General features: G+C 41.3%; 1 long non-coding RNA gene and 4 gene segments (V, D, J or C); 1 reads left to right on the top strand and 4 right to left on the bottom strand.

Annotated features, from left to right (window-relative positions):
• The window catches only part of LOC117070008, a 677437-nt gene that overhangs the window by 298198 nt on the left and 365478 nt on the right, over positions 1-13761 (bottom strand).
• LOC117070016 overlaps positions 1-13761 on the bottom strand; it is a 705780-nt gene that overhangs the window by 269272 nt on the left and 422747 nt on the right.
• The window catches only part of LOC117070040, a 405055-nt gene that overhangs the window by 240026 nt on the left and 151268 nt on the right, over positions 1-13761 (top strand). The gene's annotated exons all lie outside the window — the stretch shown is intronic.
• Positions 1-13761, bottom strand: part of LOC117070011 — a 387464-nt gene that overhangs the window by 213069 nt on the left and 160634 nt on the right.
• On the bottom strand, positions 816-2916 carry LOC117070035. The segment is given in 2 exon segments: positions 816-2519; positions 2756-2916. Coding segments are annotated over 2 exon segments (363 nt in total).

The following is a 13761-nucleotide window of genomic DNA, read 5'->3' on the forward strand; positions in this document are numbered from 1 at the left end:
GATTTCTCAAAGAACTAAAAATAAAACTACTCTTCAATCCAGCATCTCACTACTGGGTATCTACCCCTCCACCAAAGAAATTATTATATCAAAAATATAACTTCACTGTTGTGTTGATCACAGCACTATTCACAACAGAAACGATATGGAATCAACCTAAGTGTCCATCAATGGATGATTAAATAAAGGAAATGTCACACACACACACCATGGAATTCTACTCAGTCATAAAAAGAATAAAATCATGTCTTTTATGGCAACATGGATGGAACTGGAGGCCATTATCTTAAGTGAAGTAACTCAGAAACAGAAATTTAAATACTACATATTCTTACTTATAAATGGAAGCTAAATAATGCATAGACACGGACAAAGATAACAGACATTGGAGACTTGAAAAGGTGGGAGTGTGGGAGGAGAATGAGGAATGAGAAAGTACTTATTGAGTACCATGTACACTGTTCAGGTGATGGTTACACTGAAACCCTATACTTCACCACTGCACAATATATCCATGTATCATAAGTGGCACTTGTACTCCCTTGATCTATAAAAATAAGCTATAAAAGAAGAAAGTGGGTCGAGCAATACCTGACTCAAGTGGGACTCGGTTCTGGTAGGATCTCCCGAGAAGCATACAGGTTGCCTCTCAGAATTGTCTACTTAAAGGACACAAAGCTAATGCGTTTATCCCCTGGCTCTTTTCCCCATTGGTTGGTGTTTGCCAACAGGGGTGGTAGTGTCCCTATAATTTCGGGCTGTGCTTGCCCTTAAACTAAGAGATCTCCTGAGACATTAGAGAAGGCCTTGGGGTAGAAAGCAACAAAACAAAACAAAACATAGAGTGTGCTTAATGCTGGATGTTACCAGCATGAGGTGAGTGTGATTGTCTACCACAACTCTAGCTAAAATCAGAGAGACATTTGGATGGGAAAACAAGGCACATATGATATCAGTTACAGTCCTTTCTTTGCACTGCTCAGATGCATGCTTGCCCTACATTATTTCCATTGTGTCACTGTGTCTTCAAGATTGCCTCTGACTGCAATCTCTTGAATGCCCTTAATACAGGAAGGTTGTATGACATGAGCTTCTGTTCTTTAAAACTTCATTGCTGAAGAGTCTCAGTTCTTGGTCACGTTGCCCTTTTCAGGTCTTGTTGCTTGCTGCTTGTATTGGGCATGGAAACATCTGCAGACACCAATGTGAAATATTTACATTATAGCCACATTCCTCCTCACCCTCCTTGAGTCACAACAACCTGGTGCTTCATGATAATCAGGGTCACTTACCCCTTCCAGTCTAATAGCTCCTCTCTTTGCCTGCTGGGCTATTGGCACAAAGGGTTCAGAGTGACCTAAAAGTGGCAGCCATAGCTGCAGGTTACTAAATCCCTGAAGGGAGCATCCTTCCTTGGGAACTAGGACCTCTAAACTAGCAGATCCTAGGGTTGTGGGAAAGCGAAACACAAATTCTGAAAATGAGTTATAGGGAGTGATATGAGAAGACTCTATTCTATGTCTATTTCTTGGTTTCTAAACTTTTGCCACAACACCATATATCAGCCAGTGGTTTAAGGAATATTATCATTTTCTGAAGCATAGCATTTCAATCACTGAGGTGTTGCCCACGAGCTGGCCCTTCAGTGGAGCATTTCAAAGCCTTTTCATCATTCTTCTAGGTTCTACTGCAGGTGGACCTAGGTCATCTCTTAAGTCTGTGGTGGGCCCAGCGGGTCCCCTTCCTGGTTATGCCACCATTGTCACACCCATTGTGTTCTAAAATGGGTACCTTGTTCTGAGGAGATGCAGCTTTGGATTAGATGGACAAATAAAAGAACAAGCAACAATTAACCAATGGAAAAGACTTAAAATTCCTGGAGGGAAGAGTGCCCAGGCAAATTATAAAAATTTTCTGGACAGAGAAAATACTTAGGAAATCTGACCTGTAATAAGTACCTTAGTGAAGGCACTTTGTCAAACTGGAATGCACTGCACACGTCATTATCTGTACTGTTACTTAAAGGATTGAAGCTTGCAGACAGTGATCTCTCTGAGTTTCTTATAGGAGAAGAAATAGGAGAAGCTTTTATTTCCAAGAGAAGTCAGTGATTTTCTATACCTATTACCCCACCACTTCCTTCGCACCCTATGATCTTTGCACAGATGCTGAGGTCTGAGGTTTCTGTAAGCCTCTCCCTGCTGCTCATCTCACTGTGTGCTTCATGAAAGCACAGAAATACGTCGCGGCATCCCCCAGCTGTGAGTCTGAGATCTTGAGACTGAAGGATTTGGCTGCTTTCTGGAAGTTCACAGAGAAGCGGTTCTCCGTTGCATTCTGTTGCTGATAAGCTTCTTGGCGAATAATGAGAATCATCTGTCTGCTGGGAGGCTGCTTGTACCAGAACAAATAATAATTACTCTCACTGGTGTCATATGTGCAGTTCAGGGTCACGGTCTCTGCCTCCTGCACAGACATCTCTGGTTGAGACTGAGTGACTGTCTGGGCCATGCCGGATTCTGTGGGAAAGAGGAGAGAAAGGACTTCACTGGGATATCATGTGAGAGAGAGAAACAGACTCACAAGCTGATTGCCATTCTCACACACCTTTCTTTGTGATTCCAACCTTAGGCAGCATATTTCTGCTTCCAGGTAGCTGGGCTCTAAGATGCAATGCAGTTGCTGTTCTGTTAATCCCTCCTGCTTCACAGCCCCCGTAGATGCCTTTATAAAGAAAGACCTACATCTTTCTTACCGAGACAGGTGGAGACCACGACTGCCCACAGCAAGCTCACACGTGTCATGCTGACACCGCTCCCCTGCAGAGTGAAAAGTCTTCTGCTCTGATCTGGGTTCTCCTCTATGCTTGGTGAGAATTCTCCTTCAGGGCAGGAAATGCTATGATAGGTGGGTGGGTGACTAGGTTTCAAGGAGGAAAATGTTTCTGAATACTTTTTGGTCTCTCAGAAAATAGGCCTCTGGTTATGATTTCAAATGAAAATAAAAAATGTTTCTGGAGTGCTTTTAACTAGCTTAGAAAGAGAAAATGGAGCTGGCAAATTTGTTTTTAGTAAGACCTAATCTTGGAGAGGAGAGCGTGACCCGGAATGGTGGGCAGAAACCTCTGACTCCATTCACAACAAATGGCAAACTGTGATTTTATTTTTCTTCTTATCTAAAAAAAATTAAAACTTACAAAGCAAATCTTATGAAATATGAACACTTAATTTTGGGTAAGAATATGCCTGTTTATATTCAAATTTTTACATTTTTACAATTTCTTAAAATAATGAGAAAAAACGTATATGCTTGTGGCTGAAAAGAGCATCGAGTAAATTCAGAGATAAGTAAAAGCAGAATATGTAGTGACTAATTGTGTTCACATTTTACATGGATTAAAAAAATAACCTTGTTGGCCAGGTGTGGTGGCTCACGCCTGTAATCCCAGCACTTTGGGAGGCCGAGGTGGGCGGATCACTTGAGGTCAGGAGTTGGAGACCATCCTGGGCAACATGGTTAAAACTCCATCTCTATTAAAAATACAAAAATTAGCTGGGCATGGTGGTACTTGCCTGTAATCCCAGCTGCGGGGAAGCTGAGGCCAGAAAAATCTCCTGAACTCAAGAGGCGAAGGTTGCAGTTAGCTGAGATTGTGCCATTGCACTCCGGCCTGGGCGACAAGAGTGAAACTCCATCTCAAAAAACAAACAAACGCAAACAAACAAACAAACAAAACCGCCTTGTTTATGCTATATCAAGAAGCTCTGAAATAGCTATTGCAGAAGTTCTCGTCAGCACTAAATTGCCTCAGTTTAATTTGTATTTATATCAAGAATTGCTCTCATCATTTTCATTCCATTATGAAAAAATATTGTGAAAAAAACACTTTTAAATACCTTACTCTGATTCTTTAGAATTTTGCATTTCCAGAGAGAGTGTCAGGGATCCTTATGTAATTCCTGAGTTGGGGTCCCCAAACTGGGCATATGAATGGGGGCCCTGTTATGTATTGGGTGCTGTCTGAGGAGCATGAATTCTCTGTCACAGAGGTAGGTGGCTGAGTTTCCCCACTCAGAGAGATGCTTAAGGAGTTGTAAGCACTGGGACCCATCCTGAATGAGGCTGCTAAAATCCCTTGTGCTGCAAAGCTCAGCTTGATAGCAATAAGAGAAGGGACACCAACATTTCTTCTAGATAATCTTCACCCTTGTCTCATGATTTGAATTCCTGTATCTCAGTTTTGGATCCCTAAAAGTCAGCTTCAGTACAATAATTTGTGTGTAAATAGTTTACTGTAGGTGATTCTAGGAAACTGTAGTCCAAAAATAAAATTCTAAGGCTCCCCAGCCCCCTGCAACCATTGAGTAGACTTCCTTCTTGGCCAGGGCTCTCTTAAAATTCAGCTTGAGAGATTGGTTCAGGCCAGAATGGGAACTGGCGGTCAGACATGCTTCATCATACCTCTTTGGCATTAACATCAACAGAGACCTTAAGTCTGATAAGAAGCATTTACAATTCATTCTCTCTGAAACCTGCTACTTGGAGGCTTCATCTGCCTGATAAAACTTTGGTCTCTACAACCTCTTATCGTAATCCAGACATTTCCTGTTAATCCCAGGTCTTTAGATAAACTCAACCAATTGTCAACCAGAAAATTTTAAAATCTACCTATAAACTAGAAGCCCCTCACTCCCACTGACCCCACTGCCTCTTGCTTTGAGTTGTCCTGCCTTCCTGGATAGAACCAATGTATTTTTAAAATGTATTTGATTGAAGTCCCATGTCTCCCTAAAATGTATAAGCCAAGCTGCACTGCAACCACCTTTCACATGTTCTCGGGACCTCCTGAGGGCTGTGTCACGGGCCGTGGTCACTCATATTTGGCTCAGAATCGATCTCTTTAACTATTTTACAGAGTTTAACTCTTTTTGTTGGCAAAACATGGGTAGGAGGTAAATCAGGGAAGGAAGGAAGCCAATACAGAATGTGCCATCAAGACAGTTACCACTATGGGCAATTGCAGCTTACTGCAGCTGGATAATGTTAGGGGTAGAAGGTTCTGAGTTACCGGTGGTGAATCCATATGGGTCTGCAGCAACCTCAATTCTTGCCTCCTTAGAAGAAAGAATTTGACTGAGGGACATAAGGCAGAAGGAGAGACCAAGGCAAGTTTCAGAACAGGAGTGGAATTTTATTAAAAAGCTTTAGAGCAGGAGAGAAAGGAAAGTACACTTGGAAAAGACCCAAGTGGACAACTTGAAGGACAAGTGCAGCCTTTAACCTTAACCTTAAGATTTTATATGCTGACCTACCTCCAGCATCTTGCACCCCTTTCCCATGATTCTTCCCTTAGGATGGTTGCCCGCCTGCATGTGCAGTGCTCTCCTTCCTGCTTGGGAAGTGGGCATGAGCAGCGTGTTTAGGAAGTTGTACGCATGCCCATCTGAGGCTTTCTTCCTTTTTCTGTTAGAGTGCCCCTAGAAGGTCATACTCCTCTGTTTTGTCTCTTAATGTGCATGCTAGGTTCACTCGGCCAATTCCTGAGATTTTATTGGAAGCCGATTATCAATCTCAAGTGTCTTTATCTGTTGGGCAAGTTGCCAGTGATAATTTGCTACCAATTATCATTTTTAGAGAGGCAATGTGATAACTGCCAAACCATCACCTGATAATTCCTGGTGGGTGGAGGGGAGAGCTCTCTTGTGCCCCATTCATGCCTGTCTAACTACCTGTCACAATAACTCCAAGAGACAGCATAGCATACTTTTTGGAGCTATGCCAAATGCGTCGTGAAGAAACTGGAGTAATCACGCCTAAACTCACTGTCTGTCACTGATTAAGAACTGCTTTTGCAGCATTAACTCTTTTGCATTTCTGGCTTGTTCTCCACACCCTCCACATTCATGGCCAGAAAGTCAAAGTCGTCTTCAGGGTTGCTGGGATTTTCAGCGAGTGGTGTCCGGTGTGTTGGCATGACTACCTGGGAGATATCGGTAGGGAACCAACAGTATCTATACAGTTCACTCCTTGTCTTGCTCAGATCCACTTGAGCTCTGCGTTAAATCCATACAGAGCACTAGTTTTTGTTGTTGCTGTTGTTGTTATTGTTGACAACAAGAGGGTTACTGGGACAAGCTACGCTTGCTATAGTTGGTTCCATGTCTGCAATTCATATTTATTATCTCCTCTATCTACCTTCTATACTACTTAGTCTTGATTCTCCTCACCTTTGGCTGACATTTTTTTCTACTGCTCTAGATTTCTTTTCCAGGGAGGTAACCTAGACCTTCATCACTGTGGGGTATAAGCCCCTGGTTAGTCTGCTCTTGTCAGGCTGTAGTTGCTACAATTGCCTATTTATAATAATCATTGACACGAAAGTGCTAAAAGTCATCCCAGTGAATTCCCTGAGTTGTAGACATATTTCCCCAGTTCTGCTGTGGGGTTTAGCTTCATGATAATCAGGATCAACTGTCCCTGACAGAGTAGTAACTCCGTTTTTGGCCTCCAGGACTGGCATGAATATCCCCAAATTATGAGGTAGTATATGTTACCTTGGGTTTGGTAAAAACCTTTCTGTTTCCCTTGTAGAAGCAGCATCCTCCCTTTTCCCCCTCAAAGGGAACCAGAATCCCTAGTGCAGCAGAACCTATAGTTATAAGAACGGGAATCACAAAAGTGGGTTACTAAAAGTGGTGGTTGATGGGCTGATAGTCCTACTTCCACCCCTTGGTACCCAGGTCCATGTATTTTATGTAACAGGGACACAACGCTATCTTGAAGAATAGCTTTTCAGCCCCTCAGAGTGCTTTCCCTAAGCTAGTGCTTTAGCTGGGCCCTTAAGTGGTCATTCCAAAGTTCTATCAGGCTAGTGGTTCATGGCTAATGCTATATGATGAAGCTATATGCTATATGACATGACTACTGTCACACGCCCTTGATATAAAGTGGGTCTGTTGATGCAAGAGATGTGAAATCCCTTGATGATCAGAATGATCAATGAGACACTCTGAACCCTCAGTTCATGCAACTATGTGTGGCACTTTGGAGGAGACCACAAATTCACACCCAGAATATGTATTAATAAGAAAAAAAATACCTGATACCTCCAGAGTGGAAGTGGTCCAACATAATCAACTTGCCAACTAGTGTGTGGTTGGTTCCTTTGAGGGATGATTCCACATTGAAGGCTCAGTGTTGTATTTACTGCTGACAGGGTGGACATTTGGCAGTGAGACAGCCAGGTGGGAGGGGGTCCCTGGAGAAATTCCAAGCGGCCTGTGCACTGGGGTAGAGTCACAGAAGTTGGCATCCTTTGCAGTGGGGAGGAGCCAGGCTCCTCCTCTTCCTGTGTGGAAGCTGGAATTCGAACTGCTAGGTGGGAAGTGCTCTAGCAGGGACTCTGGCCTTGTGAGAGTCCCTGTTTCCCCCTTTTCTTCTTCTTCACCTAATAAAACCGTGTCTTACTCACCATTCAAATTGTCTGCGAGCCTGAATTTTCGTGGCCATGGGACAAAGAACCCTGTCTTTGAACTAAGGAAAAGTCCTGCAACAGCAGCAGAAGTAGCTAAATCTGTCTTGGTGGGAGAAAACCCATGCTTCTGGGCTTACAAAGAAACTCAATTCTGTCACCTTAGCTAATCTGTTCATGGGTCTATTGTTCAAGAAATTGACAAGGACACACATTCTCTAGCTGGCTGGTTGATACGCTTTGGACGGACCATCTTGTCCACATGGTGGTTCAATGCTTCCTCTGCAATGGGTGTTCTCTTGTGAGTATTGATATAAGAAACAATGATCAAAACAGTTTTTGCTAAAATTCACTGTTCCTTCAGTTCAGAATCATTGCTAAATGTGATTCACCCTCCTCCCACCCTATCTGCCCAGGGCTCTGACCCAAGAAAAGAGCAGGATGCTGGGCTCACTGTTTATGACCTCTCCTCACATCATTGACTTCCTTTCTAGCTAGCTGGTTGACATTTTATCCCTTTTAAGGAGAAGACAGCTTTTCTACCATGTTGTGTTCTCTTTTCCTTTAAACTCTTTGTATCATTTTCCCTCAGATTTTGGTACTTGATCTTCTAAGCCAATCTTTTTGGCATGTCAAAATATTTTTTCTTTCACTACTGAATTTGATGGTCATGGCTTTCAAGATTTTGTATTTTCTCTATCTTTGTAAAAGTTTACAAAGAAGCTCAAAGACAAGAATTTTACCCTGTTCTTTCTTTGTTCTTTAGTGCTCTCTCCTTTTTGATATTTAGCCTCTAGTTTTTGGACTAGTTTTCACAAAGGAAGGGCCTCACACTGAGAAACAAAATACTTTAGATAGTATTTGAAAACACTATCCCTCCTCACATGGTCTTCGAATGAAATGTTTGACATTGTGTTATAAAACAGTCCTTTATATTTCCCTTTATATACAGCAGAGTTATAGTCAGTGCCCCAGTGCCCTTATAAAAGGAGGTGTGCCCGGGCCCCTCAGCTAGCTTTAGGTACAGGATACAGGTGACTGTGGGCACTGTGGGCTTGCTGCACAGAAGTGATTGAGTCATGGAGCTGGGAATCCTGTATGTGCAGGGAAAAGTGCTCATCTCCTTTTCTAAGCCTGGCTGTGAATCTTTCACTGCTTTTTCTCTCACAGTTGGCAGCATTTGTATCAGGGAAATGAGGCCTTCCTCAGGATCCTGCCTGAACCACTGGAAGAAATCTGAAGCACTCTCTCTGTAACTGCAGTTCAGTGTGACTCTGTCGCCTTCCTTGACTTTCAGGGAAGAAGGATTCTGTTCCACTGGCAGTTGTCCATTTGACCCTGCTCAGGAGGAATGAAACATTTTCATATATATAGCTTGTTTGTTTGTTTGTTCATCAGCTTCATTATTAGTTGTACATTCCCGAGAGTAGACCCAAGATTGTCCCTGGGATCCTTCTAGATTTCAGTGCCTCGGCTGCCCCCACTTTCTGTTGCTTGAGCTATTCCTCCCCTCCTCAGGGCTCCCCTGACTCACAGGTCAGCTGCACACACAGGAGCACCAGCAGAGTGCTCAGTGGAGTTTCCATTCCTTCCTTTTCCTGGAGCCTCTGTGGATTCCGTTTGGAGACCTGGAATTGACCATGTTCACTGGGCCTAGTTCACTGTTCTAGAGTCTTCTGGTTCTTTTGATTGGGTAGCCTTTGGGAAATCTTCATTCTGTTTTTACAAACAATCAAAACCTCACCATTACATCAAACACTTCATTGAATGCCCTCCTCCTGCTGTTCCCTTCCCCTTGTTCTAGTTTCTGGCAGTGCCTCTTTCAAAGGAAGCACTGCCCCCTGATGGTCTGAACACACAAAAAAATGTTTTTTTATTTCCCCCTTAATTTAAAGTAACTCATTATGTTGAATGAAAGGTAGACAAAACATACAGAGAGGTGAAGAGCAAGCGAAAGGAAAGAAAGCAAACAGTGTTAAAAGGAAAGGTTCCCCAGTTATGACTGTCTGAAAATCCTTAACACCTGAAACTCCCTCATTCCCCTCACCTTTAAAGAAACATGCAGGCTCTTTGCCTCTATGGCACTGTAGTACATTCTGAGGGGGGTAGGAATAGGTTGAGAGAAGATCTGATTATTTCCCTTAATTGATTATTTTCCTACCAGAGCTGTATTATATGTCTCAATCTCAACAGCTCTAAATAAGTTAAAAGACTTAGACCTTTTCCAGATTATCACTAAAAACACAAAGGAGGAAAATTCTTTCTGTTAGGATGTTTTCAGGTGTGAGAAAGCAGTCTAGTAACTGGTTAACTCTGAGCATGCTAGTGCTTTTGCAAATATCCGAGTGCTTTATATTTAGCTCTGGGCACCCGTGCACACTAGTAATTTCTCACGTTTTACATATTAGTTTTCTGAAACTCTGTTTTATGTTCTCCTGTACTTGCAGCAATGACTAGCAACTCAAGATGAGGAGAGGATAGGGAAGAAAGCTCTCAACTGTTCTTTGCATCCAGTTCTCATCCTGCAGAGCCTAGGTGCCTACTTATTACCCTCCCACAGTTTCTCAGCTATATTTCTTGGGTAAAGCTCTGGCCCTGGCAAATCTGTCCTCATTCTTTTCTTCCTTCATTTTTTTCTGTGGTCATGAGATAAGTAACTGAGCCTCTACACTGAGTCTGTGACGAATAAGGGCATCTTTGATGTTAATTGTAGATATTACTCTTCCATTATTTTGTGTATGAAATTATGTAAAACAAGGAGACTCTTTTTTCCTTTTTTTGTAGCTTAGACTAGAGTCAGCTTTCTCCTGGACATGCAGGGTTTGGGCAAGACTGGACTCTACCTTCCCCTGTCTTCACATTTCTGCTTGAGAAGAAAACAGTAGACACATGAGGTGGTCACTGGAGAACCTGGTTATTTGTAAACTGGTACGCTTCCCTAGAAACCTTCTGATCATTCTTTTTCCCAGTCAGAGCATCCCCACATCACATTAAGTCTGAAACCACAGAAATGCTAGCAAAACCCCTGGTTTTCTTTGTAAAAATTTTTTTTTCTATTGATGAGGATACTTACCAGGAATGTCCTCAAAGAAGGGGATTTTTTTCCTGGAAAGAATAGAAGAGCTGTTTTAGTTGCTTGGAAGAAGTAGCACTTACATGAGAGTTCCTCTTGGAATTTTTCTTCTCTCCTGTCTCAGGTATGTGATTTCAACATTCTAGGTAGGTACCAGCAGGTATATATCTAACTATAGATGATTAACGATTTTCCTGAGCAATGATGGACAGGGGTTGTGGCAGGTAAACAATAAATATTGAGTGTCGCTACCTCAACAAATTCACTTAACCCTGTGGAAACGTTTAATAAAATGTACAAAATAGAATATGCTAATTATCAAGTTGGAGAGATAAGAAAAACACACCTAAAAAGTCAACTAGCTCTAGGGGGCCGTGCATGATTGACATCAGCAGTCACTACTCTAGGAGCTAAGCATTTATAGGTAAGAGTTAGTAGCTTAATAACTGATACAAGAGCTGAGAAGAAAAATCATGTGATTATCTTCATTGATGCAGAAAAGGAATTTGACAAAATACAACACAGATTTATGTTAAAACACTGAAAAATAAAAACTAATAATTAATTACTTAACATATCACATAAAACTTGCATACACCATAACCCCAAACCAGCACCAACGTATGGAAAAGTGCTAGAGGCTTTCCTATTAAAGTAGGTGAAGGAAAAAGATGCTCATTACCACTACTGCTATCTGACATTGTGTTGAAGCTACTTGCTAATGCAGTCAGCCCAGAGAAACAATTAGAAGCATAAGAATTGTAAAGAAAGAGATAAAACATCATCTGCATGTAAGTAGATAAAATGACTGTACATCAGAAAACCTAAAGGAGAACAAAGACCACTACCAAAAGACTGACTACAATATAAACATTAAAAAAATTCCTGTCATCCGTATGCCAAAACAAAAAACAGTTAAAAGAAAATGTAGATGAGCACATTTTCTATTGCACAAAAGTGAAAAGAAAGAGAAAGAAAATTCTTAAGTGAAAATTAAGGGTAGGCAGACAGGTCAATTAAATGGAATAGCAAATCTGTAATATGGCCTAATTGTATATGGAAATTCATGTATGATAATAACAGTGGTGCTCAAATCAGTGGTGGGAAATGGCTTTCCAGTAAATCATTGTTCTAACAGGAACAACTCATATGCCATCTAGATACGAGTTTGCTGGTGACAAATGTGATTGTGATCCTGTCCCATTTAGGCCCAGAGTCATTAAACTTGAGGCAAATGAGGACTTTCTTAAAACCAGCCTGCTCTAGAACATGCTTGGGGGTCCAAATGTCATGCTGCTGCTTCTTTCCCATTTCTCTTTCCAACATTACCCTTACCTCCTACCCCTTAAAGTAAAAGTGTACATCTCAGCCATCCGGAATGGTGCATTGGTCCAGGGTGCTAAAAAAAAAAAAAAATTCCCAAGGTGCCAAATAAAGAGACAATTTATTAGCTTCTATAGTCTGAGGGAGAGCCCTTAACAACTAAGCAAGAAATATTGCAAAACAGGAATATATTTCAATCCATGACAGCCTCAATGCAAGGTTCCTTACCATATCCATCTATCTACTTTAGAATTAGAATTATGAAATGACTGGGTTGTCACTGGAACCCATCATGTAACATTCTTATTTGAATTAAAAAATTAAGTCAGGCTTTTTTTTTTGACAGTAAATAAATCTTATGTGGCCAGTTTGTTGACAATGTGGAGTACGGGGGAAAGAGAAGAATTAAAGAAGATTCCAGTATTTTTGGCTGTAGCGAGTGGGTGAATTATATCACTGTTTTCTTGAGATGGGGAAGAGTGAGGTGAGGAGTGGAAAAATACTGAATATCAGAGGTCAGAAAAGTCAGGAAACTCCCCTTAATGCTAAAACAACAAGGTTATCTGGAAAGCCCCTAGCAGGGCAAGCGGCCGTTTGTGGTTTGGTCAAAGGGCGGGAACCAATGAACAACTGACTAATGTTTAACTTTAAATGTCAGCCAATTGTAAACCTTCAACTGTAAAAATTCCCCGTGACTCTGTAACTTGCTGTAACTTGTTTGTGTCTGACTATAAAAGACGGCTGAACACCGAGCTTGGGGTCTCTCCCTAGGATCAGATAACTAGCTGGAGGGAACCGAGGTCGAACTCGAAATAAAGCGATCCCTGCCGCTTGGCTTTGTCTCTGGACTCTGGTGGTTGCTTTCGGGTCATGGAGGGTCTGGGCATTACAGAGGGATGAGCCTAAGGGAGGGAATAAGGCATGGTTGGGGATATCTTAGATTTTAGATGCCAGACAGACATCTGGCATAGATGTTATATAGATTATAGTGTATATGAGTTTGGCTTTCAACAGAGAGGGGTTGGATGGAGGTATAAATCTAGGAGTCATCAATGTATTGATGGTAATTAAAGCCATATTCCTGGATGAAATCACTTAGAGAGTGCATGTAGATGGCATGTATGTTTGAGGACTGAGCCCTGAGACAACACAGTATCTAGAGGTCAGCAAGTGCTAGCAAGGTGAGCTAGAAAAGGAGGCTGAGGAGGAGTGTCTTGTGAGGTTGAAGGCAAACCAGGAAAGTGTGGAATCCCCAAATTCAAGCAAAGATAATGTTTTAAAGAGAGAATAACCAAACTGTCAAATTATTCTGAGAAATTCAGTAAGATAAAACATGATAATGGATCATTGGATTTGAGGCTGTGAAAGCCATTGGTGACCTTAACAAAGTGATTCCAATACAAGGATAGTGATCAAAATCTGCCTGGACTGGGTTTTGGGTAAGAAAGGGGTTAGGGAATAGAGATAATGAATTTAGAAAGCTTTTAAAAGGTGTTATGTCACTAAGAGAGACAAGGAACCAACAGGCTATAAAACTGTTTTACCCATTGAACCACTAAGTCCAGTTTTAGGATACTGTCTTAATGAAACGATAAAAAGTTAAATTAAAACGTATATTTAAAGATGTTTACCACAATGCTATTTAAAATAATAAAAATTGGAAATACATAATAAAAATATCCCCAAACAGGAAAATTATAAAGTATGGTATATCTACAGTGTGAAATAGTGGACAATTCAAAGTATAAATGGAAGGCATTTTTAATTCTAAAAATGAGAATAAAAGTTCATACAATTATTCTTACAATATTATTTCATCATGTGCAAAAATGTAAAACAAGGATTAACAAGTAAAAATAGACACAAAAGTGGAAATTAAAAAGGAAAAATAGAA

This window comes from Trachypithecus francoisi, unplaced genomic scaffold, assembly GCF_009764315.1.
Source record: "Trachypithecus francoisi isolate TF-2019V2 unplaced genomic scaffold, Tfra_2.0 Lachesis_group3, whole genome shotgun sequence".
Classification (NCBI taxonomy): domain Eukaryota; kingdom Metazoa; phylum Chordata; class Mammalia; order Primates; family Cercopithecidae; genus Trachypithecus; species Trachypithecus francoisi.